The sequence below is a fragment of the Squalius cephalus genome (assembly GCF_949319135.1).
Source record: "Squalius cephalus genome assembly, chromosome: 21".
In the NCBI taxonomy this organism is placed as follows: domain Eukaryota; kingdom Metazoa; phylum Chordata; class Actinopteri; order Cypriniformes; family Leuciscidae; genus Squalius; species Squalius cephalus.
Window position 1 is genome coordinate 30,470,094 of NC_137142.1, and position 26,559 is coordinate 30,496,652.

At 38.5% G+C, this 26,559-nt stretch overlaps 3 protein-coding genes across 6 annotated transcripts in view; 2 read left to right on the forward strand and 1 right to left on the reverse strand.

Annotated features, from left to right (window-relative positions):
• Nucleotides 1-3,431, forward strand: part of cdh23 (cadherin-related 23) — a 233,458-nt gene extending 230,027 nt beyond the window's left edge. The window contains exon 68 of the mRNA XM_079854508.1: nt 220-3,431. Coding sequence (XP_079710634.1) covers nt 220-558 — 339 coding nt within the window. The 3' untranslated portion in view covers nt 559-3,431. The remainder of the gene's footprint in view (nt 1-219) is intronic.
• Nucleotides 3,432-3,969: 538 nt separating this feature from the next.
• On the reverse strand, nt 3,970-12,334 carry eif3s6ip (eukaryotic translation initiation factor 3, subunit 6 interacting protein). Its single transcript, XM_079854509.1, has 15 exons — nt 12,174-12,334; nt 11,930-11,972; nt 11,174-11,387; nt 11,012-11,091; nt 10,817-10,878; nt 10,653-10,722; nt 9,836-9,909; nt 9,046-9,217; nt 8,812-8,966; nt 7,715-7,885; nt 7,205-7,338; nt 6,487-6,660; nt 5,527-5,716; nt 4,387-4,467; nt 3,970-4,273 (listed from the first exon to the last, which is right to left on the reverse strand). The coding sequence occupies exons 1-15, from the start codon at nt 12,210-12,212 to the stop codon at nt 4,196-4,198; spliced, it is 1,737 nt and encodes a 578-aa protein (XP_079710635.1). The 5' UTR covers nt 12,213-12,334; the 3' UTR covers nt 3,970-4,195.
• Nucleotides 12,335-14,512: 2,178 nt separating this feature from the next.
• Nucleotides 14,513-26,559, forward strand: part of smoc2 (SPARC related modular calcium binding 2) — a 36,261-nt gene continuing 24,214 nt past the window's right edge. For 2 of the 4 annotated variants that reach the window (XM_079856154.1, XM_079856153.1), the window contains exon 1: nt 14,571-14,888. In XM_079856154.1, coding sequence (XP_079712280.1) covers nt 14,817-14,888 — 72 coding nt within the window. In that variant the 5' untranslated portion in view covers nt 14,571-14,816. Of the gene's footprint in view, nt 14,889-26,559 lie in introns of all 4 variants that reach the window. The other 2 variants (XM_079856156.1, XM_079856155.1) reach the window with 2 other exon arrangements.

Sequence of the window (26,559 nt, forward strand, 5' to 3'; positions counted from 1 at the left end):
CATTAATCCATGCGTTCATGTTTGCATCTATAATTTCATAACACCCTACATGCATTCATCACTCTAATATTGCATCCATCCATTCCTCATTCAACCAACCAACCCATCCATCCTTTTATCCATCCATCATATACATCTATCCATAATTCCATGCCACCATGCATGCATTCATCACTCCATCATTGCATCTTTTCATCCATCCATGTTCTCCTCTCTCAGCTGATCCAAAGTGACCTGGATGATGACGACGATGAGCGCATTGGTGTCGGGGGTCGAGGAACCCTTCGCTTCAAGCACAAGCTCCCGATCGAGCTCAGGGGTCCTGACGGGGTGCACGCGGTTCACGGCAGCACGGGCACGCTTTTGACCTCTGACCTCAACAGCCTGCCAGAAGACGACCAGCGGGCTCTGGCACGCTCCCTTGAAGCCTTGCACGCAGACGGCGGACTGTATGGCGAACGCAACGCCCGAACAGAATCCGCTAAATCAACACCTTTACACAGAAACAAGGGCAGCGACACTCTGTCCGAGAGTCCGTTAGAGATCACAGAATTATGACTAGCCGAGGCCTCGCTGGTCTGAGAAAACCACAGGGTGCACGCCACTCCTGGCTCTTTGTTTTCCTGAGGTTTGGAGGAGAGTTCAGGTTTGTAAGGGCCGGGTGTGAGGAGGTGTAGATGTGTGTGTAGACCGGGAACGACCTAAACAAGGGCAGTTTATCTTGTCTGGGCTAGTCAAAGAGCACTAAGACTTTAACCACACACACTCAAACTACACTATGAGAAACGAATGCACTCTCAGACCAGTGGAAGGCCGAACATGGACACTAGTTTTTATTTAGTTACTTTTTCATATTTGAATGGGGCATCAGTGAATAACGTGGTGATGTTTGTATAATGAACAATTTGGACTGCGTATGAGAGTATATCTCTAGGGCTTTTCACATCACAATTAACCCGGGGTTAAGCCACATTTCACACTTGTAAGTTGGAAAAGTGTTTAACTGAAGCCAGAACAGGGTCAGTACTGTATATTGCAGTGCCAGGGGTATATAGTGTGAAACAGTGTAGTGATAGTAAGTATTGAGGAGTTTAGCAACAGACAACCAATCGTAAATGAAATCATTCAAATATTCATATGGCCGCCGGAAGTATCTTTTTACACTGTTTAGTAGAAAAGTTGATATTTAAAAATGTTGAACGGTGATGGTAAACATGTTAACTGGAGATATTAAGAAACAGTATTATTTTATTATTATTTTTTTTAATCTATAATATATTTCTGAAGACTTAAAGGTGAGGTGTTCAAGTTCACAAAGCAGAATGGCAAAAATGTTCACTGTTTTGGTGCAGGCATCCCAAACAGTTCCCCTGTCTGCCATTGGTTGAAAAATGGCTAATATTGCCTTGTCTTCTCAAGGGATCTAACCTACAATGTTCTATTTAGACACATTACAAGGGTTCCGCCAGTAGTGGGCACTCGTGCAACAGAAGCAATGACGTACATCCGAGTGAACGAGATGGAAGTTAGCAAGGGAAGGACATAAAAAATTGGACTTAAATGCAGCCACTGTACCCATTCCTCAAAATACAGATGGTGCCACGGTGTTTTCCAAGTAGTAGTTCTATCATGTAAATATTCTGACATGTGGAACTCAAGCTGAACTCATCAAAATTACTTCCCCTCCGTCTTGCAGCAACATCTCTTCTCTTCTCTGATGACGTGTTTACTGGCGTGAGGCGCGTGTTTACTCGTGTGAGTTACAACCTGTCCACCAATAGCAAACCACAACCATCCAATCAATTCCCCATAGTCAAAATCAAGTTCTTCTGGTTTGAGAAGCCATTTCACTAGGATATACATGTCATAAAAGAGAAGACTATGCCATCTTTAAACATTTCCAAAAATGACACTTTAACTATAAGACAAACAGTGGGTTATAGATAGGGATGCACCGATATGAAAATTTTGGCCGATGCTGATAACTGATAATTCTTTATATTTGAAGCTTAATAAACCGATATATTAACCGATAAAACTAAATCCAAATTTTTATATAGTTTTTGAGAGCCTGATTTCAAAAACAAAAATCTCACCATTAAAAGCCATGTCCCAAGAGCACAATTATAGTCTATATGACAGCACATGTTGCACATACCTGATTTTTTCTTTTTTGAAGTGATTCCAATCATATTTCAAGCAATTCAAAACCATCATGGCGAACAGTGCACATCTGAAGAGTCTCAGCTGAAGGAAATAATACATTTTCCATCGGCTTTAATATATCGGCCAAATTTTCTTATTGGGCCGATAATGATAACAGTAAAAATGAACATAAATAGGCTGATACCGACATGTGGCCGATATATGTGATGTGTGCTGTTCTTGTCTGATCAATGTATTTTTTTAGCCTGGGTTAACAGTTAAGTGTGAAAAGCCCGTCTCCTATAAAAAGGAAAAGACCACAAGGAAATGGACTGTACTGCAAGCTGCTCTGTACCGATGTCCTTTACAGACCGGATTTAAGACTTTACAGAAATCACCTAATGAACTTTGTTGCAAATTTTGAACTGTCTGAAAAAAGTGTAATCTGCATAAAAAAAAAAAAAAAGGGACAAAAAGACGTTTCATGGACCAATGAGGAAACCCAGTCAGCAGACCTAACACTGTTTCCACTTGAACTTACTGAGGCCAGAGGTTTGTGTCTGGTCAAGTGAACCGCAAAGAAAAAAGAAAAAAAAAATCATTTTGTTTTTGCTTGAACTGAGGGACTTGTCATGTGTTATGGTTTTAATAAACACGGCAGTGTTTCACTTGTAGTGCTTGTAAGGTTCATGAGATGCCATAACTCAATTTGAACTTTTTAAAAAAAGTCAACCTGTTAAAATATGACAGAACACTGCCACTTAAGAGGGGGGAAATACCATGTTTTTATTTTATTTGACATTTTTGATATATAAAAATAAAGAATATAAAAGATATTTTTGGAAAAGAAAATGCTGACCTACCAAACAGTTGAGTGTAAATGGTTGTATTTAAGTGTATTTATTTTTCAATATTTTATACCAGATTATTTGAGATGTGTGTGTTGTATGGCATTATTTTTTTATAGGCCCTATTCCCCTTTTTTTATAGGCCCTATTCCCCCTTTTTTTGTAACTTTTCTTTGTCATGTTTTGTCTAAGCGTTGAGGCTGTGGATGGAAAATCTTTGTGGATCCTGTTTGAATAAAGGAAATATGCAACAGTTTTGCCTCAAGGTCCTGAAGATGATGATAACATATTGACCAAAGCAACAGTCGTCACGAGGACGGCATTCCTTTACGTATTGAAGCCCAGCAGGATATTAAAGTGTAAAGTGACCCTTACATGATGTACACGCTGCACTGACAAAATGAATTTTCTCAGACTAGTGCATATTGGCTAGTGTAGGCTATTAAAATCGAACTGGAAAAGTTAAAAGATTAAAAAATCCGGATTCCTACTGTTGTCACAGTGCAAGATATATTTTGTTGTATAGGAATCTATTGTCAACCCAAAGTTGTCCAAAATAAATGGAAAGAAAATTTCAGTTTGCTATCGTTTTATGATCCTGCCTTATTATATAAGTTAATAGATTCTACTGCCATCTTCTGGCAATAATAAGCGTGCACATATGCTTGAAATCAAACGGACTATTGTTATTTTTTTATATTAATTTGATCAATGTACCTCTTTTTTTCATTAATGTGCACCCATTATCTTTAATCAAAATAACATCTAGTGCTTTCAAGTCTTTTTTTTTAATGCCAGTCAAATACAAACAATAAACATGACAATGTTTATTGCACATTAGTAATGACTTTACAGCCTAATCATGAAACATGGGCACGCTGTAAATCGTCTGAAGTCATTCAATGTGATAATTTATGCATAATTATCAGGCCCACTATATGTAATATGAAAACTCAAAAAAACAAAAACCCCAAACTAGAGTTCAGCCACTTCAAACTTTATTGACTTAGAAAAAAGCATTCGAAACACTTCCAACAGCTTTGCTTGATTTTGACACACCAGAGCATGTCAGTGAAGCTGAATGGGATGGCATTATAGTTCAGAAATGGTCTCCGACTGGTTCAGTTGAGAAGTCTGAGTCGGCCTGTGATTGATGGATATCACAGTTCTAATTAGTTGAGAAACTTCTGATAGGATCTGCATTATGTGGCTCGTGATGTGGAGCTGGTCGTAGCCGAGGTGCCGGATGCCAGAGGCATTTTCTTCAGCGTCCGGTTAAGCTACAGAACATGAAAAGGCACAATCAAAATGTTAAATACAACAAAACATTTACATAAACTAATTGCAAAAGGAAATGTGGAGTATGTAAGTTTGAAAAATAATTGAAGTGTACCTCCTCAAACTTGTGGATCTGTCGGATAAAGAAATCTCCATAGCGACGGGCAACCTTGGTGTCTGCAATATGGATCATATCCTGATGGAAGACAATGTGATCTTTTTTTAGTCTGCACTCACAAAGATCATTATTTCATCAGTGAAAACATTCAGAACGAAAATATATTTGCTATAGATCTTTAAGACTTTTAGATCTTCAAGTTGTTTGAGATATTTTAAGATCACATCATAGAGAAACATCCAGCCAATTAAAGGCCCACTGAAGTGCCTTGAAATGCGCAGGATTATTCAGTGTGTTGACGTCATTTCCACTGAAACAGGAAGACAGGGGGTTCCTTTTTTAAAATAGCCAATAGTGTTTTGTTTATATGACAGCTCGGCCGGAGCTGTTGAGCTCGGTAAACCCGCAGTTTCCTCCCAATCTCTTCCATATCGCTTTAAAATACAGCATTCTGTGCAGAGTTTAAATACGATACGTCTTCTGGTCTGCATTGACTCGCGCTCATGATCCGCTCTGTGTATCGTGTCTCTGGACCAGAGCAGACTGTGTGTGTGCTCTGTGGCGGTTCGTGAGACTCTAACATGAAACCAGACTTCATTCGCCCCAATGGAAAGCATATTTACACTGGCTGAATCGTTCCCCTTATAGTGCACTATGTGCTTTCACAATGTAGAATATAGTAAATGTATGAACAAGTGACTGATTTTTGTTGCAGCTTCAGCGTCTATTTATCATTTCGGGGGCGGGACGCTTTAGATTCTAGAGAGCATTTGATTGGACAGAAAATCTGATAAGAACCTGAAGTGCAGAGTGATCAAAATTACTCATCCAGATTGGCGGAAGTGAGAGATTTTGAATGCTTATTTCTTCTAAATGTGAATTGTGTCAGTTTTGGAGCACACTAGCTTATAGATAGTAAGGTTAACATATTCATACTAACGCCAAACAACTTCCATTTTGATTTTATGAGGACTTAAAATATTGAAGAAATTGTAATAAAACAATTTGGAAAAAAATATTTACCGTATCAATGTCCAGTATGTAAAATAAATAATTAAAAGCTAAAATTGAAATGAAAACATAACTTTGCGTTTTTGTCTTTAAACTAGAACTGCCTAAGTCAACACACACACACACCTTATCGATGTAAAAGTCGACCTCAGATGCAGACTGAAACTCTCCGTCCAGAGCTGAGATGCCACTGGTCCACACCAGGTTCTTCATCTTGTGTTTGAAGACCAGCAGCTGGATCCGGAACTCCTGCTCAGACATGTCCAGGAATCCGGCCAGTTTGGCCACTGGCATAGTGGTGTAGAGCTTCAGGAAACTGAGAGAAACACACGAGTCGGCGGAGGAGTTTTAGAACAACCAACATGCTCCAGCTGCAAGTAGGGCTGGGCAAGAGAATTCTAGATAAATTCAAGCTGATGCTGGGTAGATTTGAAAAAAAATTAAAAACTAAAATATCTTTATAAGATATATAAATATAAAGTTATTAAGATTTTTACGGAATGCTTTTAGAATAGAATAATTTTTAATCACCAATATAACAAAACACAGGAACAGGGAACCTGATGGTCAAATAAAAAGCACATTTAAGTATTACACAATATTCACAATAGGGGCTTTGCGCCGGAGGACCCTTTCTATAGTTCCTAGAACTACTAGTGGAAGTACCCGGTTTTTGGCGTGTTTGCACCACAGGAACTAGGAACGATTTTAGTTCAAGGAACTTGTTTTTGGGGAACTAAATTATCTTTCCAAACGCGATCTGCGTCCTCTATCCTCCAGCTGTGGATGTCTGTAAACGCCGTGCTTAAATGGTGTCGCTGTGGGCCGGCTTTCGTCACTTCAGAGTTCCTGCTACCGGTCCGAATGCAACCAGGAAAATGGCCCTGGGGGGGAATTAGCTGTCTGGGAACCGCCCTGGTGGATAGTTCCTAAAACTGAGTTCCTAAAGCTATGTGGTGCAAAAGCCCCTAATGTTTCTAATTTATAAATATACCATGAGTATCTGATAACTCCAGGACCAGACACAGCATAATTCTTGTTCCTCCAGACAGAACTGGCGTGAGCGTGAAATAAAGGGTGTTGTACCTGCGGATGGTGGAGAGCTGCGCCTGCTGCTGCACCTCCTCTGCAAACACTTTGAGCTGCTGCTGGAATGGCTCTTTGTGGTAATTTGGATTAACGTTATCATAGTTTGGAACTACAGGTGACAGGAACTTGGGGCAGGCAAAACTGAACAACTCCTCAAACACCTGTAGATCTCTGAACAAGAGGGGGGAAACAGTCAGAACGTTTTAGATGCTGTGTATACAGATACATATGTATGTGTTTAATTCTTTAATACTTTACTGTCAGTTGATCAATTTATTATATTACTGAATAAAATACATTTATAATGTCTTCATAAAATAAAACAAATTTTGTGGTTTCCACAAAAACATTAAGCAGCACAACTGTTTTCAACATCGATAATGATAAGAAATGTTCCTTGAGCAGCAAATCAGCATATTAGAATGATTTCTGAAGGATCATGTGACACTGAAGACTGGAGGAATGATGCTGAAAGCTTCAAGAAATTCAGTTTTGATCACAGGAATACATTTAATTTGAAAATAGATTAAAATAGAAAAGAGTTCAAAATAAATATTTCCACAATATTACTGTTGTTATGGCAAACAAATCAAATAAAAGCAGCCTTGGGGAGCATTAAAGACTTCTTTCAAAAACATGGAAAAAAAAATCTTACCAATCACAAATATGTAGTATATAAATATAACTTTAATAGATAATGTGTTTGCGTTCTCACCCTTTCTGCATGCGGAGCATCTTGTCTCCGTACTTCTCGCGGAGCTGTGTGTGAATGCTCTCGTCGATGCGCATGGGGTACATGGTGAGAGCGATGGCCAGCAGTCCGTGCATCTGCTCGTTCTGTTTATTAATCTGAGCATCACACAATACATGATTTTGATTGAATATCACACCATTATGACAGCATATAATAGATAGTACAGCACAACGCAACCAATTCAATCTCAAGTATAACACCAGGAATAATAATGCACAAACATCAGGACTGGCTCAAGAGATTTTACCCAGTCTCACACACACACAAAAATGCAGCACCTTTGACAGTGTCCAATTGAAAGAATTATCGAGTGAAATTATCCTCAGTACTGTTAACCAGCTATTTTACAGTAAATAAAATACTATAATACATTGCTTTTTTGTTTTATTTAAATCAGCATACAACATAACGAAGCACTACAACAAAAATTATGCAAATGGAACAAATACTTTAGATTTTAAATTCACTGACCATCTCATATTTGTAGGTGGTTCTCTGGAACATGTTTCTGGTCCTCTGGATGTAGAGCAGGATGTTGGCGAAGACACGGATGGCGTCCTGATAGCGTCTCATCATCAGATAAGCGAAACCCACATAGTAGTAGGTGGTGATCTGACACTCAGGCACGCGTGAATACATGCTCTGAAACACATGAACAACATTATCATACTGACACATAAAACCATGACACCTCTATAGACAGTGACAGCGCTGCTGGACAGGGTTATCATCATTCACTAAAACTACAACTATTAAAAACATTTCTGATCATTTAAATAAAGCTCATATAAATAAGTATTAGTTGAAAAACTTAATGTTGCCTTGACAATAAACTGAACTAAGTTTAAGTTGAAGCATTAAAATTATTACCTGAAAATAAATAACTAAAACTGAACAAATGGAAATAAAAATAATTAAACCTACATAACAATATTTAAACAAAAATAACTAATAGAATGCATATAACCAAATTGCTAAAAATTTAACTAAAATTAACATCTAATAGTATAAAAATAAAAGCTAATATATACAGTGCCAGGACATGGTGGTGGAAAATAAAATAAAAAAATGAGATGGGAGGAAAAATTATATTTCGCAAAACATTTCCATTCCCCCCGAGAAATTTGCGTTTTTCTTGCGAAAGTTGTTTCCCATATAATTTTTCTCCCATCACCATTTCCCTTTGGGGGCTCTGTAAACTAAAAATATGAACAAAACTATGATAAACTCAAGGGTACGTTTTCATGAAAACCATGTACTAAAAATTTAGTTTTTCCTTTGCGGTTTTCACGTACAGACAACATCGTCAAACCAATCCCTGTACACATTGATTCGCAAAAACTAAAAACGCTGTATTCTGCTGCCAGGCCAGTAGTTGACGATGGCGCTTTGTAAAGAAAAACTACGCACCTATAGACTGAACACGTGATACACATGTACATGACGTCCGTTTTCACAAATTCGCGTTTTAAGGCCCCCAAAAAACGGTTGTCGTGTAAATGTCCCCTAAATAATTTTTTTTTTAAAAAAGTAAAAAAAGTAACACTGGTGCTGGGCTATTTTATTACCTTCTTGTTGAGTTCGATGTTCTCCAGGACTTTGATGGCCTGATAGTAATCGCCCAGCAGAGAGTGAAGCCTCAGTAAACCCACCAGACTGAAATAACCCAACATCTTATAGAGCGAGTGACGGCCGTATTCTCCAGCCACTGACTCAGGGTCACCTGTAACAGAGACACCAGCGTCACACTGAGATCTGGATAAAGAAGTAGGTGTGTGTGAGGGCCGGCTGACGTCTTTCACCTCCGCTGGTGTACACCTCCAGCTGACGGTTGATGTTGCTCTTGTCCACCAGAGAGTGAAGAACATTCAGCACGCTGTGAACGTTCCAGATCTTGGGATTGTTCCTCAGGAATTCAATCTCTTCTTCTGATTTCTTGGCAGTCTTACAGCGATACTGACTGAATGACTGGAACTGCAAAACAGAGACAGAGAGAAATGTTAAAAGGGTCATCAGATGCCCATTTTCCACAAGTTGGTATGATTCTTTAGGGTCTTCATGTAAAGTTTGTAACATACTTTGGTTAGAATTCCTCAATGGTTGTGTAAAACAACACCCTTTTACCTCCTCAAAAACAGCTCTGTTCACAGCGACCCGTTTCGGTGCATGTCTCTTTAAATGATAATGAGCAACTGCTCGCCCCAGTGGGCCGTGTCGACACAAGACGCATAAAGTGCTGCCTTGGTGGACAGTATACAAATGGCGGAGGGCGAAAATATGCTAATACAGGACAGTCCGTCAGTGGTCGTGGGCGGAGCTTGAGCAATATGACATTATATTCCTCAGAAAATCCAAATGGCTTGATTATTGAGAGTATAAAAAAAGGAGTGAATGGATTTTTTTCATTGTATGGTGATTGTGTCCACACACTGTAAAGACACAATTATATGCAAACACCATGTGAAAGTGAATTTTGCATCCGATGACCCCTTTAAGAGATATAAAGCTTTTCACTTTTCCATGAACACATCAGTAACACACAGGGCTTTTGAGGACCAACAGTCTCCTTAACCACATGCGCTTCGCTCTTACCTGGTAAATGAACTCATCGATGATGTCCCACAGCCACTGGTTAGGAAGCTCCAGAGGTGCCGGTCCATCAGCATCTGAGAACAATACACCACATTAAATGTGCTGATGTAAAACAAGCTCATATTTAAACCTCCTCAAACTCAGGATCTATGACTGGGCGATATGAATAAAAAAAATCCTTTGACAATATTCAACATACACTATCGTTCAAAAGTTTGGAGTCTGTATGATTCTGTAGTGTTTCTGAAAACAGTGGCTTACCAAGGCTGCATTTATTTGAACAATTATACAAATCAAAAAATAATATTGTGAACTATACTCTATACTCTAATTTAAAATAAGTTTTTTATTTTAATATATTTAAAAACGTATTCCTGTGATGGCAAAGCTGAATTTTCAGCAGCCAAATTCTGTTTAAAGAAACATTTATTTGCAAAAGAACACTTTTGTATCATTACAATTTCTTTAATGTCAATGTAATGTCCTTGCTGAATAAAATAAATGTTTTACTGACCCCAAAAATTTGAGGGGTAGTTTATATGGAAAACAGCAGATATTGATAGATTTTTTTATTTAATTATTAAAATTAATCATTAATTTAACAGCCCATATATTAAGACATATTAGCTATATAGCTCAATATTTATGTTTACTGCAAAAATAAGCCAGTAAAAATCTAGCATTTAAAAAATACATTTTTTAGGAAATTTAATGGCCAAATAAAATTATTGCAATGCTGCTTAATTTATATCATCACACATGTCTGAAATATCACCCAAACCATATTCCATCACATGTAACTGGTGTTTGGACTCACTGAGGATGTAGTTGAAGAGGTTGCAGTAATTATAATAGGACTCAAACCTCTGGTCGAGAGTTGGACCTCCCTACAGATGAGAAGACACATGACAAGAGCTGAAACTTTACACAAGAATTATCTTGACTATAACACTAACAAGACAGATGAGCAAACACACTCACGCTGACTTTGGCGTAGATGTGCCTGTAGTACAGCTCCTTGTAAAGGATCAAGAAAACTGCATCTGTAACAGACAAAACAACATGTGCAAGTCAGCAAAAAAAAAAAAAAAAAAAAAAAAAAAAAACGTACATCATCAAACTGTTCGTTTAAGAGCTTTGGATTCCTGATTACAGCAAAAAATCGAATTCACTCACCATTACCAACCAGGGAAGCGATGGCTTCTGCCTCAGGCCATGGAGATGTCTTAAAGAAGCGTTCTGTAAGCTTATTCCAGCTGAAATCAAATAAAATATGATGATACATCAAGATTTCCCTGCATACATCAGAAAAGTCCACGTAACCGTACGGCTGCGCACCTGTTCTCATAAACATCCTGGATCTCGTAGATCTTCTGCTCAATGCTCTCGCTGGACACACGGTTGGCCTGCAGCTCGTAAACCTTCTGATCGATCAGGTCTGAGATGGTTTTATGAAAATATTGCAGGAAGTTCTTGATGACCTCAGGGATCACATGGTACGTCTGCTGGTGCTCATACTGACGTTCAAAAGCCAGGTCGGCTTTAGGGTCGCCTGCAGAAGACACATACTTTATATACCTTTATATAGCCGTCTAGGTAATCAATCTGTTCAAAAGCTTTATTGGGGTGGTAAAAAGCTTAAAATTGCCAAAATATTTTAAAAAATAGTGTATATAAACTGCCGATCAAAAGATTTGGATTGGTAAGATTTTTAATCACCAAGGCTGAATCCCCCCAAAAAATTGTACACTATTGTTTTCAACATTGATAATAATAATAATAATGAATGTTTTTTGAGCATCAAATCCACATATTAGAATGATTTCCGAAGGACACTGAAGACTGGAGTAATGATACTGAAAATTCAGCTTTAAATCACAGGAATAAATTACATTTTAAAATATATAAAAATGGAAAACAGTTATTTTAAATTAATAATATTTATAGTTATTTTAAATTTAAATAATATATGTGTATGTATATAAGTATTATATATATATGTATGTGTGTGTGTGTGTGTGTGTGTGTGTGTGTGTGTGTTGTTTGTTTTTGTGTCTTTATCTGTCATCTGTATAACGTTAAGCAGATACTTACCGGTGTGATAGTCATAATCAGTGGGGTAGGAATAAGGGTCATACTGCAGACAAAAAGAGAGAGTTTACAAAATTATTAATCTGACATGTTAACATTAAAATGCAGGTTGAGGGTGAAGTTTGTAATAAACAAAGAGAATGAAACTTTGGTGTGATCGCGATGCTCCACTGATTAAGATCAATACACGCTAACGTTACACGCTCTAATCTCTTAAACACGCTCTCGTGTCAAAACAGTCACTCACGTTAACCTCTTCCTCTTCATTCGGGGCCGGGAAAGACATGATGAACGTTTATTCCTCTGGTTGGAGTTTAATTCGTTAATAAACCTGTAAACTCCACAGCTGCCGCAAAGCACGCGCGGAGGAGAGAGAGGAAGTCCACTGCACATACTTCCGGTGACGCACCCGCAGCGCACAAAGCATTGTGGGCCAGTGGCGGAATCATTTTTCGAAAACTTTCAGATTTCAAGGATTAAATTAGAAACGTTTAATTGGTTAATCCTGACCAGTGGCCGGTTGCATAAACTGCTAAAACCAGTCTTAAACGTTATTTGCTGTAAGACTGTTCATAATTCAGTAAGTCAGTTAGGCTACATAAAAACGTAGATTAATCTCATTTGATACCGAAAAGTAAGACTGATTACCCCTAACCCACTGATAGCTGGTCATACTAGTTCTTAAGGCAACTAGTTATCTTTAGAAAATTTGGACTAAACCTATTTTACAAGATATTTTCTATGGTGAATGTTCACTGATATCTAGCTGCATTGTCATATGTGTCCAGTAGATGTCCAGATGTTCCTATAAATGAGCAGCATTCACATAGATCTGCCAGCTTCGAATCTGATTTATTTCATGGTTCAATTTATTTATTTATTTGGCTTTTATAATGAGGTTTTTCGTCAGCTCACAAGATAAGTAATGAAACACCATGGGTTATTGCGATTTTGTCTACAGCAATCACTATCTCTATAGTGTTGGCTATACTGAAGATCTGATGATTTTAATGAGTGAATTCATGCTTCACTGAGCACTGCTGAACACGAGAGGCAAAAATAGAACGTGTGCCCTTTGAATTAACAATAAATAAGTGAGGTTTTGAAATCCCACATGTGTAGTTCTGTCTCTGCAGTCGTGGGAATGGAGGCTGTTATGAGTTTCAATAACTGCTGCCATATGTCTACTTATTTGGCTTGAAAAAGAGAATAGGAGAAAAGCGGTTCAAAGTGTTTTGAATTACTTTAAGCCACTCTGGCATGTCAGTGCAAACAAGCCAAGTGTTTAAAAAATAAAAACACGATAAGATGATGATGATGATGGCTTTCAAGTCTGAGTCTGCAGTTATTATTAATAGAGATGCTGCTGCTGAGGGGGATGATTTTCTGTGGATGAAAAGAGTAAATTAACATAAAAAAGTTAAACATCATCACTAATGGTTAATAGATCATGTGTTCATCATGCACATCCAAATAGTCAGAAATGCTATGATTATTTATTTTATGTTTCTATCTATCTATCTATCTATCTATCTATCTATCTATCTATCTATCTATCTATCTATCTATCATCCATCCATCCATCCATCCATCCATCCATCCATCCATCCATCCATCCATCCATCCATCCATCCATCCATCTATCTATCTATCTATCTATCTATCTATCTATCTATCTATCTATCTATCTATCTATCTATCTATCTATCTATCTATCCATCATCCATCCATCTATCTATTTATCTATCCATCTATCCATCCATCTATCTATCTATCTATCTATCTATCTATCTATCTATCTATCTATCTATCTATCTATCTATCTATCTATCTATCTATCTATCTATCTATCCATCATCCATCCATCTCTCTATTTATCTATCTATTTATCTATCTATCTATCTATCTATCTATCTATCTATCTATCTATCTATCTATCTATCTATCTATCTATTTATCTATCTATCTATCTATCTATCTATCTATCTATCTATCTATCTATCTATCTATCTATCTATCTATCTATCTGTATGTCTGTCTATCTAGCCTTTACAGTCAAACCAAATAATGTTCAGACACCATATATAATTTTTGATTTTTGATTATAGAAAAAATAATAGTGGGTGCAGGACAGGACACTAGTTCATTTATGTAAGTTAGGATAGCAAGGTGTCAGAATACATTTTGATTTGACTGTATATATCTATCTAGGCCTATCTACATATATATGTGTACTTACAGTGTACCTAAGAAAGTACTGGGTAATATAAGGTAACTATGGGTTTAGGGGTAGGTTTCGGGTTAGTACCTAGTTATTACCCAGTTATTGCAATTACTATAAGTACATAGTATGTGCATGGGGAACAGGACAGTAAAATAAAGGGATATATATATATATATATATATATATATATATATATATATATATATATATATATATATATATATATATATATATATATATATATAAACCAGTACAGCTTATTACTTCTTCCCAAACAGAGAGTGATTTACATGTGTTGTTGAGAAGACAGAACCCCCTACCAGCATCTGTAAGAGATTCCACCCAAACTCACCTCCCGACTACAGCACGGGCATCCGATAAACACACACACACACACACACACACAGAGCGAGTGAAACAGAAAGAGAGAGAGTCACAGACAGCACAGGCACTTGAGCAGAGGAGAGCGTCAAGACAGTCCAAACCGAGCGCTTCACTTCATTACGCACAGAGAAAACACACAGAGCACAACCCGCAGCAGCACTATACAGAACACACTGCAAGAGCGGTGAAGCCACGGGATTTAAGGAATTAAGCTTCACTTTGGAGACTCGATCGTGTCTGAACAGAGTTTTGTGGATTTGGTGCGTCTGGAGAGCTGTGAGGATGCGCGTCTCGGTCCTGCTGCTGCTCTGCGCTCTTTACGCAGGAGACGCGCACAAACTGTCCGCGCTCACGGTGGGTCACCACACTTTATAATCTCTCACATTCACATAGTTTATTGTACAACTATGAATAGTCTGTATAAGAAAATATGTTTTATAAGATTTCTGACTGTTTTAATGGTCTTTAACTGTTTACATGTTTTGTGTTGTCATCATATTAATAATAGACCTGGAAATAGACGTTAAAAATATTAGTAGTATTATCAGTATAATACTAATAATATAATTTAGGCTAATTTTCTTTTTACACTTTAAATGTATACACTGTAAAATGTTATATCCAGTAGCCTTTATGTGGCACAATCAAACTGTATTTCTTTTTTTTTTTTAAAGACAAATATGTAATTTACCCCAGCAAAAGTGTGTCTGATCAGGTAGAAATAATTCCTAATTGTAAATGCAGATTTTAACTTGTGGTAGTTTTAACAGTGTGGTAAAATATAGTAGTACTAATTTTATCATCAGATCCAGAATTAATCCAATAGAAGTATGTTTAGTGTTTGTTTTCTAAATAAGCCAGTTTGAAATGGGTTTATTTTAGGTTTCACACTGTGGGTTTGGGTTTATACTCAGAGCATCTTTGTGCTTGTTTTGTAAAGCGAGAAGCTCGGATACTAGAGTAAGGTGAGGTGGGTAATCATGGGAATCCTATTTAGGCTCAAGAGTAGTGATGTTTGTGCATTCACAATTCAGGAGGGTAACCAGAGATCCACAAGCTTTCTTTCAAACAATCGCGCACACACACACACACACACACACACACACACACACACACACTAGCTCCTTACCCTAAACATACACTCTAAAAAAAGCTGGGTTGTTTTAACCCAATTTGGGTCAAATATGGTCAAACCTAAACGTTGGGTTAAATGTAATTTAAAAATGTAATCCAACGGCTGGGTTTGTCCATATTTGACCCAAAGTTGGGTTGAAACAACCCAGCATTTTTTAAGTGTCTAACCCACCCTTACTCCTAACCTACCCTTAACCTAAGTTTAACCTTATCCCTAAAACTAAGTCTTGACCATCAAACAGGCCTTTAAAGGGGTCTCAGAAAGAAATGTCCTCACTTTACTGTCTTTGTCCTCACTCCGATGGTCTAAAACTCAAACATGTCCTCAGTACAAGTACACAAACACACACACATATATGAGAGCTACAGGTGCACACCCACCTCATGCTTTCCCTTATACTGTATGTGGCAGGCGCTTGGTTTGCCCACGAAGTGCTGGGAACAGAGATATTCTCCCTCCCTGCGGCCGCTGGCCTCTACATGGACGTCTGCCTGTGTACACAAGGTTAGGGCTGCTGATTGCGGGAAGCCGCTCCCCATTAACCGAGTGAGAGAGTGAGTGTAGCTTGTCCCAGTGGGATATGACCGCTAGAGAGAGAGCGATGCACAGGCACATTTGTCCATCCAGAGCCTGGACACAGAGCAGCTTTGACGGACCTCGAAGCCCAAGCATTTCTGTCCAACCAACCCGGCCCTGCCCTGCCGAGTGCCAGAGAGGCTTTGCACTTTCAATAGTGAGACAGGAAACGGCCCACTTTCTAATCCATAAATGTTGTTAAATGGTCAATATTTGTGTACCTGTCAAGAGTTGCAACAAATGTAGTATATAATAAAGTGTGCTTTGCAGCTGTTTGGTACCATTTCCATTTGTGGTCACATATTTTGTTCTTTACCAAATGCACTGAAAATATGCAAAGCGAAATGCACATGTGAGAATCAAATGAACAGAGCAAAAAAAGAAAAAAGAAAGAAAGACGTTCTACAAATGGAACAATGTTATTTTAGTATCATTGAGATACTAACATAGTTTTGATTATAATTTTGAATTAGTTTTTATGTTTAAATACATAACATTGTCATTTTAATTTTAGTTAAAGTTTTAGTAATTTGTTGTTTTGTCATTTTATTATGTTTTTATACATTTTTATTTCAGTTTTTGTTTGAGTTATTTTAGTACATCAACTTAAACTAAATGAAAATGAGAAATGTGAATTTTTTTTTTCATATTTTATTTCAGTCATAACATTTATTTTAATTTTTTTTAATGATTTTAGTTTTAGTTAACTAAAATAACCCTGATATGGAATCCCAGGAGTGTTATTTTCTCACTGTGTTGAAACTGATCAACGCTCTGCTGTGATTTCACGCAGTCCGGTCCCTTCTGGGCCACGAGCCGCTGAGTTTTGGCCTGGCGTAGTGTTCCTGGTGCTGATGGAGGCTGTTAGCACCACAGCCAGAGATACAGTTGCTGTCAATGTTTCTCTGCTGGCATCTGCTGTTGCTCGGCCTTCTGGGATGGCAGCTATGTGGCACAGGCATGAATCAGGGCCTGTGATGACGAGGTCTCCTGGGCACCTGCTGCAGTTCGTGCCGGAAAAGGAAGATACGCTGTTATTTGAGAGAGAGAGAGAGAGAGAGAGAGAGAGAGAGAGAGAGAGAGAGAGAGAGAGAGAGAGAGAGAGAGTAAACAGGGGGATTTAATTCACGCAAGCTTATAGGTACGAACCTCTCGCTCCAGAGCAGCAGGGCTCCGTTTAAATAAACTAGCCGTCCTGAGGTGTCAGATTCACCTGTACTACTTCGTCATTAGACACAGTCCAGTCGCTAGATTTGCCATCTTGATCCCATTAGAAAGGCCTGAAGCAGAACAAAATTGGTTATAATAATAATAATAATAATAATTCATTACATTTATATATCGCTTTTGTCGGCACTCAAAGCACTTTACATAGAAGGGGGAATCTCCTCAACCATCACCAATGTGCAGCATCCACCTTGATGATGTGACGGCAGCCATATTGCACCAGAACGCCCACCACACACACACCAGCTTATTGGTGGAGAGGAGACAGAGTGATGAAGCCGAAGCCTGCTTAGCTTCAGAGGGAAACCAGTCTTGGGCTATAGGGTGATACGGCTGCTGCTTTTTTATAAGACAATATTTTTTGCAGTCTATTGTCTATTGTCAAAAGCATAGTGATGTATAAAGTGGCCCTTAAAGAGAAGGCGCTTTCAAACCAAGCAGTTTTCTGTTGATTAATGTAGCAAATTCGCTTGACCAACTTTAAACCCAATGCAAAATCTGCATGAGGAAATATTTAGTTCTTGCGCGACATTCCATCGTGTGGACTCCTATTGAAATTTGCCGAACAACGATAAGTGTGAGCGCACCTTGAATCAATCCATGAAGGGGATTATGGGAAGGAATGCACAGTTGTCAGGCTCAGAGTGCTGTGATTTACGAAGGAACACTCTGGTCGACATCTCTTCGCTCATTATTTACAAGTCGAGTAGGGATGCCTCTTCATCTAAACGTTAACAAATGTCTGTGGGTAGTTAACCTGGAGGTCAGAGGTCATCCCATCTCACTCCTCTTACTCAGCTTGGCAGGGCGGAATGTGGGAGGCAGAGCAGTGCAGCGCAAACCCTCATCTACTTTCTCACACACACACACACACACACACACACACACACACACACACACACACACACACACACACACACACACACACGCACACACACACACGCACACACACACGTTTGCCATAAGCAGACTGATCTCAGAGCAGTGAGCTGCTGCATTATATTGTCTTCTATGTCTCTGATGTCCCCAGAGTGTGTATGTGAAGTTTTAGCTCAAAATACCCCACAGATATAATTTGTAGCATGTTAAAATTGTCACTTTCTGAGGGTGAGCAAAAACACGCTGTTTTTTTGTGTGTCCCTTTAAATGCAAATGAGCTGCTGCTCCCGGCAAAGAGGGCGGAGCTTCAAGAGCTCATGCGTTAGCAGTTTCAATTACCTCATGCAGGCATGCACTGGAAATTTAAAAAACTTTTAGCCTTTTATGTTCAAACCGGAGTTGACAAAAATGGAGAGATTCAAGAGGAAGTGACAACATGTAGAATACAAGAGGACATTTCTGAATGGTTAGTTGACGAATTTATGTCGCTGCTGTGATGTGTGTAGTTAACTAACTTCTAGTCATTGACTAGCATAGCTTTCATGATAATCTATAAATCGCGTTCGCGGGGTTTATGTAAATTTTAGGTGCGTTTTAGGGTTAGTGATGTCACTAACCCGTGAAGAAGCTCATTGTAGTCCCAACCCGTTGTTTGTTGTAGTCCGTAAAAAACGATTTCTGTGAAAGAAAATGTCTCCCTTTGCTTTGGACTTTGAACGTGTAACTTTGCAGATGTTGTTTATGTTCAAACAGCAACATTACACACTAACATAATGTAGTAATGTAGAATCTATTTCAGTGAACCAGAGTTTAATAAACACATTATCACCCTGTTTGCACCAGTGAAACTGTTCTACTTGAATATCAGATGCACATTTGCATAGGAGAAGACTCATAGCTCAGCTGTGCCAAATACCTTTGAAAATCATTAGGAACAGTTCTGTTTTCTGCACCAGTTCCACATATAGCACTAGCAGCACATTTTCCACATTTGCTTTCTTGAGTATGACACGTTTTTTCATGAGGCGAATTTTGAGCAACTTCAAGCAATACTGTGCACTAAAAGGGAAAATTGACACAAAAGGGAAAATTCTGTCATCATTTACTCACCCTCATGTCGTTTCAAACCTGCATGACTTTCTTTCTTCTGTGGAACATAAAAGAAAACTTATTGTAAAGTGTTACAAGAAAATATTTTGAAATTCGTCTTTTTTGTCCATACAATAGAAGCTAATGTTTGGTGGTTTCAGACGGAATAAAAGACGGGCATATTGTTTGTCGTTCCTCCGTGATTTTCCATTTTTAAACCACTTGAGCTGGTCTTCCCTTCCACACCTCCCTTCTGAAATCCATATCAGTCACTTCATAACAGAGGCTGTTCAAATGGTGGCCGTTATTCATACGCAAAACTATGCACCTGCACGAGAAGAAAAAACATCTTTTTTCCCTCTCATCCTTCACATGACTAGCAGCAGGCTTTCCCTTTTCTTGCCGATTTTTCACAGCAATTAAAGGCTTTTCTCTTTGATTGAGTTAATAGCCTGGATCTAGGCTGTCACTTTCTTCCATTTCCACTATGCTGGAGACTAACGATGCCTAGCCAATCCCAGGAAGCCCCCGTCGGGACCCTTTCACACGTCTGCGGGCTCTCTCTCGCTCTCTGCCTGGCCCCCATTGACCCTTTGCGGCCAAGGTGTGAGGGGCCTCTCTAGGTCTGTGGTCGGGAGGCCCCCCCCCCATCCTTTCTGGGGCCCCTCGACCCCCATGTGGCCCTCTGTGGGGCACAATGCACTCTCTGCTGGAGGTTGGCCCCTGGATCACTGCTTTCAATCCCACAATGCCTCACTGCCAAAAGGGGGTAATAGGATTTGAGGTTTGTGTGCTGGTGGGTCTTCTGAAAAATATGTCATTTTTCTCTCTCCTCATTTCTTTCGGTTCCTCCAGCTTAGCTTTTCATCTATATTGTTTTTTTTTCTTTGGGAGGGAATGATAAAAACAAAAGATGAAGAAAAAACAAAGGGCCGGGGCTGCTGTGGAGCACTAGAAGAGTGATTCGGCAAAAACAGACCATGGATAATTTTGTCTGCACTTCTTTGCAGCATAGAAGATTATTCACATAAACATTTATCCGCTCACACATCCGTTGTGGTAAACGGAAGCTAAAGCATGTTCGCTTGATGTGCGAGAACCAATGAGGTTCATTCTCGTGTTACGCAGCACATTTGAGCTTCTACAAGAACCAATGAGGTTCATTCTCGTGTTACGCAGCACCTTTGAGCTTCAGCAAGAACCAATGAGGTTCATTCTCGTGTTACGCAGCACGTTTGAGCTTCAGCAAGAACCAATGAGGTTCATTCTCGTGTTACGCAGCACGTTTGAGTTTCAGCAAGAACCAATGAGGTTCATTCTCGTATTACGCAGCACGTTTGAGCTTCCGAACATGCTTGATTCTCGCGCATCAAGCATGTTCGGTTGAGCTTCTTTTTATGTTCGCTGATAAATGTTTAAATGTGAATAAAAGTCTAAATTGAATCTGTTCATCATATATAGTGATTGTGCCTCTCTAGAAAATGTTGACTAATCCGCTCAGTTCACATGGATTAGTGCTGGCTTTTCGATCTGGCTATAAAAAGACTTCATTATTATCTTTCTGCCATTTATCAGCCTTCCCTCAGAAATATTTTATGCATCACTGCTTTAACTCCTAATAATTAGCTCCTATTAGAGCCAAAAATTCCTTCTACAACCTGAAACCTTTTTAAGTTTCACAAAGGATTAGTTCTAGTCAAGTTCTTCAGAAATACTGGCTCTCGAAAGTACCTAGAAACCAATAAACTGATTTGAAGAACTTTTTTTATCTTCCAAAGAGCCATATAGCACACTTAATCAAGCTAGACACTGAACAATTCTGATAAGAAGGGGTTTGTTTGCTGAACCACTGAGGAACCTTTATCTCACTCATTACTTAGTGATGCTTGCTAATGCAAACATTTCTATAGCTCATACTTAGGGTTAGTGTTGAACAAACCGCTTGCACTAAATATTAAACTTCAGAGGTTGCCATGCACGTTTGAGCAAAATACTTGAATGCAAAATAGGCATGTAAAATTGAGCAATGCTTTTTCTAGGAGATTGGAATTATCATTTTTAAAACAGTGAAATTATAAAATTATCTTTTGACCTTGGCCTGTATGCAACATCTAGCAACCACATAGCAACACATAACAAATCTACTTCAGGAAAACCTGTTTGAAAACATTCATATATATTAATACATATCGTATAAATGGTAACACTTTACAAAAAGGTTCATTAGTTAAAATGAGTTAATGTATTAACTAACATGAACTAACAATGAGCAAAACATTTGTTATAGTATTTTACAGTTACAGTATTTTTTTAATCTTTGTTAATGTTAGTTAAAACTAGAGCTGTTCATTGTTTGTTCATGTTAGTTCACAGTGCATTAACTAATGTTAACAAATACAACCTTTGATTTTAATAGCGTATTAGTAAATGTTGAAATTAATATTAACTAAGATTTTTTTAAAAATATTGTTCATTCTTAGTTCATGTTAACTAAGGTACCTATATAACTAATGTTAACTAATGAACCTTATTGTAAAGTGTATAACTAATACTGAAATAACACTGCTAGTGGCACAGTCTCTGATGTTTGTTCCCGAATGTGATCCTGTCACTGTTCTCATCAGAGGTCTGTTTGGACTGGTTCTGGTGGTCCTCTGGTGTCTCTGGGACCAGCTGTTGATGCTGTATACAGACAGAGGTCGTGGGTGGCTTCAGATTCCCCTGGAGATGTTCAATGGACGTGTCTCGGTTTGGCTGCGGCTGAATCGATTGGTGATTATTTGGCCGTGTCTGGGTTTGTGGGGTCTCGTTTGGGTCGATCTCAACCGTTGAATCGCTAAATGTGTCTTGGCCGTGATGAGGTCTTGGTGGTGGCCGTGTTGGTTTTGTCCATGTCTCAGACGCCAGCTGTGACCGAATTGAACCGCGTTGGCTGAAATTGCTTGGCCTGGGTGTGAGGATTGTGAACTCTGTCTTGGCCGCGATCGCGAGATGACCATCGCGGCCGATTGTGTTTGGCTCGGCTCTCCGGGCAGAATCTGTTTCCTGACATCTCTGTCGGGACTCCTGCGAGCTCACTGACAGCAGCGCTGAGAATGACGGAGCGGAAGGGGCACAGGGTCACAGCTGCAGAGACCAGAGGGAGATAAAGAAAGCGCATGTGTGTGAGAGAGACACAAAGAAAACGCAAGAGAGCGAACAGGGTGAGAACAGAGAGAGAAAGACTGTGTGTTTGTCAAAGATAAAGACGGAGAGAGAGAGAGGGGAAGAAAGAGATTTTGTGGTGGGACTGAGAGTTTCGAGGGGGGTCTGGGTCAGTGTTAGCCGTGATCTCAGACAGCGTGAGTCTGTCAGTCACAAACCGGCACACACAGACCCCAAACAACAAACTCCAGACATGAGACCCTCTTATTCACGACTTAACGTTCATTCATTCATAAATATTCTGAATTAAGGGTAAAAAGCAGCCTGTGTGGCAGAGCAGAGGATGAAGAAGAGGACTGTTGTCCTTTTGAAACGCATTTTCTGTCACACATAGAGACAGGATGTACTGCGGCCAATCAAAACAAAATTGAAATCGTGAAAGGCCAAGTGCAATAATTAAACCTCGAAAGGGGTGTGATTTAATTAAATAAACATATCGCCTATTTGCATGTTACAAAAATAACAGTGTGGGCTGAGAGATGAACAAAAAAAGTGGATTTCACTTTTAGTCCATTTTGAAGGTCAAGCACAAAGAGAAAATAAAATAAAATAAAATAAAATGTAACAGAATAAAATAAAATAAAAATAAAAATAATTATAGTGACACCAAACAAAATATAAACTTTAGCTGTGTGTGGACTGAGAGCTGGAAAAAAAATTTATATAAAAAAAAAGATTTTACTTTCAGTCCACTTTGAGGGTCAGGTCAAATGTGTATGCAAAATTGGGCCCTTAAAAAAAATAAAAAAATAAAAATAAAATAAAATAAAATAAAATAAAATTATGAAAGGAAATAATGAAATGAATTAAAATAAAAGCAAATAAACAAATAAAAACTGTGGATTTAGAGCTGAATACAATGTGAATGTGAAATTGGTTTATTTTTCATTCAGTTTGCTTTTGAAATAATAATGACTAAATCAAGCAGTTCATTTACATTTAAAATTTTAGTAGTAAAAAAAACATTGTGGTATATCTAAAACAAAACAAAACAAAACAAAACGTATATATATATAATTCATAAAATATAAGCTCAAATGATCTGATCTGCTATCCACATTGATTCTATTATGTTGTTATTGTAGAAATTTTCTGAGAAACATCTGAGACAAATTGGTCATACCTTAACAAAACATCACCAAGATCTTAATTTAGTCTCCTAAGCTATGAAAGAGAAACCTCTGAGAAACCACTTTCTTCTAGGAACACACATACAAGGGCATTCAGAAGAGAAGGATTTAATAACCAATAACTCATTAGCAAAATTAAGTAAAAAAGGTCAGTTTAGTCTCTGTGCTCTCAAAACACCTATTCCGATAAGCCTGAACCAGCTTCTTTGCCACACATTCATCTCAAACACGCACGCACACACACACACACACACACACACACACACACACACACACACACACACACACACACACACACACACACACACACACACACATTCATCAACTCTAGATTTACGATCAGAGATGACAGCATGTCTCCCATCGCCAGGGGCAAAGGGCTGATCCTCAAACCCCCTCTGAAACCATCTTCCAGGTGCAGACTTCCTTCACACACACACTCACAGAGAGAGAGAAAGAAAGTCATTTGTAGGATGTCAGCCAGTGCTAATTTTTTAGTGGGTAATGATCCTACCCATCATATTTATATGAAGAATCTGTTTCCTTTCAACACTACTTTGATTTGCTTTCGATGTTCCTCGCGGCTGATTTATTGGCCACAGGTGAGTGTGCCTGTGTGTGTGAATACCTTTTCAAGTTATTTTTGTGTTCTCCAGGTTAACCGATTATAACTCATCCAAACATTAAACACACACCTGTGCAGATAATGTCCCGACACAAAGCGAGCCGATTTCCTGTCCACTCTTGAATTCGTCGATGAGGTGATGTTTGCAGTGTCATTGAACGTGCATTGGTGCACAAAGAGCAAAATACACAGTATTCAATCAATGTGAGTGTGCGAGTTGTTTATGGTCGTACCTGTGCAGGTGTGAGAGTGACGGACAGATAAAAGATCTGCACGAGAGCCCGTCAGCACCTCTGCCTTTCTCCCGCAATCCCTCTTTCACAAACAAGACGTGACATGGGATGGGAGACGTGGAGGGGTGTGTGAAGGCTTTTTGTCTGTGTGTGTTTTGTTTGCACTTGTGTGTGTGTATTAATCACTAAATGAATGTGATGGAACAATGGAACAGTGTGATGAGCTCAAAAGATGCCAAGCCCTTCACTGGAAACTATCCTGAGCCCACCAAAAAAAAAAACATCATAACAGTATAACATAATATAATAAATGGGTTTCACTTTATTTTGATGGTCCTTTTAACACATTCTACATGTCCACTAACTCTCATTACAGTATTAGTAGAGTAGTAGACTGGTATGGTTAGAGTTAGAGTAAGTTGACATGTAGTTGCAAAAGTTATAGTCATTGAAGGGACCATCAAAATAAAGGGCCCTATCTTGCACCCAGCGCTATTGACTTTGTACACCGATGCATGTATCATTCCTATTTTGCACCCGCGCACAGCGGACTTCTCCCTCCACAGACGCACGTCGGTTAACTAAGAAATACACTTGCGCTCCCCGGGGCGGTTCAGCACAAAGAGGAGGCGTGTTCCGGCGCAAACGTTTCCTCATGCTATTTTGCAGGTTTAGAAAACAATTCCGCCACTGACTGAAAAAAACTAGTTTAAAGTCAGTGGCGCGTTGCGCATGTTATTCATAATATGCTATTTTAAGGGCGCATGCTTGGCCATAATCAATGTAGCGTGTGCACAACGCACATACACTTTGATTCTCTCATCTACACAGAAGCAGCAGGTTTCATTTTTGCAAATCATAGCCTACATTATTACGATAGATAGATAGATAGATAGATAGATAGATAGATAGATAGATAGATAGATAGATAAACAGTTTATTATAAAAGCATACATCTAGCTTACACATTTACCCAAATTATCATACGCCTGTTTAACCGAAGTTAATTTGGGTGTGTTTCTCCATCCTCAACGTCCCTGACGAGAACGTCGGTCTCCTCGGCTGTGAACTGCTCCTGGCGCGCGCCTGGCAAATCCGCCGTTATAATAGGAATCCGCTATAGAACAAGCGCGCCTGCTCTTAAAGGGAATGTGAGATGACGCTCTGATTGGTTTATTTCACGTTACGCCCAAACCACACCTATGAATAATGAAGCTACTTCAGAGCAACCCATTTTAGATTTGCGTCGGGCGCAAGAGTCATTTATCCCGCCGGTATAATAGCAACAGCGCTCAAGACCCGCCCACAAAGTTACTTGCGTTTTGCGCTTGATACTTGCGTTTCAGATCGTTAAAATAGGGCCCAGTGTTACCAATACTTGAAATGTATTTGTTTGCACAAAATGCACAAAAATATTATGCTGCCTTCTAAGATACTTTCTTAGAATGAAGGTGTCATCATTTGCATCCTTCCTGGAGATTACAACAAGCTAAGTGAAAAAATAACAATACAGATTTTGATTTACAGACACAGTTGTCTTATTCGCTCTTGAATGGTTTAATAGTGCTTGAATGAATGATAGAGCGTCATAATGTAACGCTAGCCAAAAAAAGCTGCGTTAATTGCATTAAATATTTTTTACGCGTAAAACTGGAAAAAATTATTGCATGTGTTAACACGTTAATTTTGACAGCCCTAATAAATATAATTATATATAATTGATTTAGTATAATTGATTAATTATAATTATATTTAAATATGTTATGTTAAAATTATATTATAAAATTGTATTTATATTTAATTTTTATAAGTATAATTTAAAATAAAATCTAAATATAATATCAGTTTAAATATTAAAATATACTGTTAAATAAATAAAAAAAAATAGTGTATTTAAATAGCATTTGTTACTTTACCCAATATTTGT

Coding starts and splice junctions, on each gene's coding strand:
- eif3s6ip (XM_079854509.1), bottom strand. CDS start 12,212: ATGTCTTTCCCGGCCCCGAATGAAGAGGAAGAGGTTAAC. Junction 10,723..10,816: donor ACATCTACGCCAAAGTCAGC/GTGAGTGTGTTT, acceptor TCTCATCTGTAG/GGAGGTCCAACTCTCGACCA. Junction 7,339..7,714: donor CCACCTACAAATATGAGATG/GTCAGTGAATTT, acceptor TGTGATGCTCAG/ATTAATAAACAGAACGAGCA.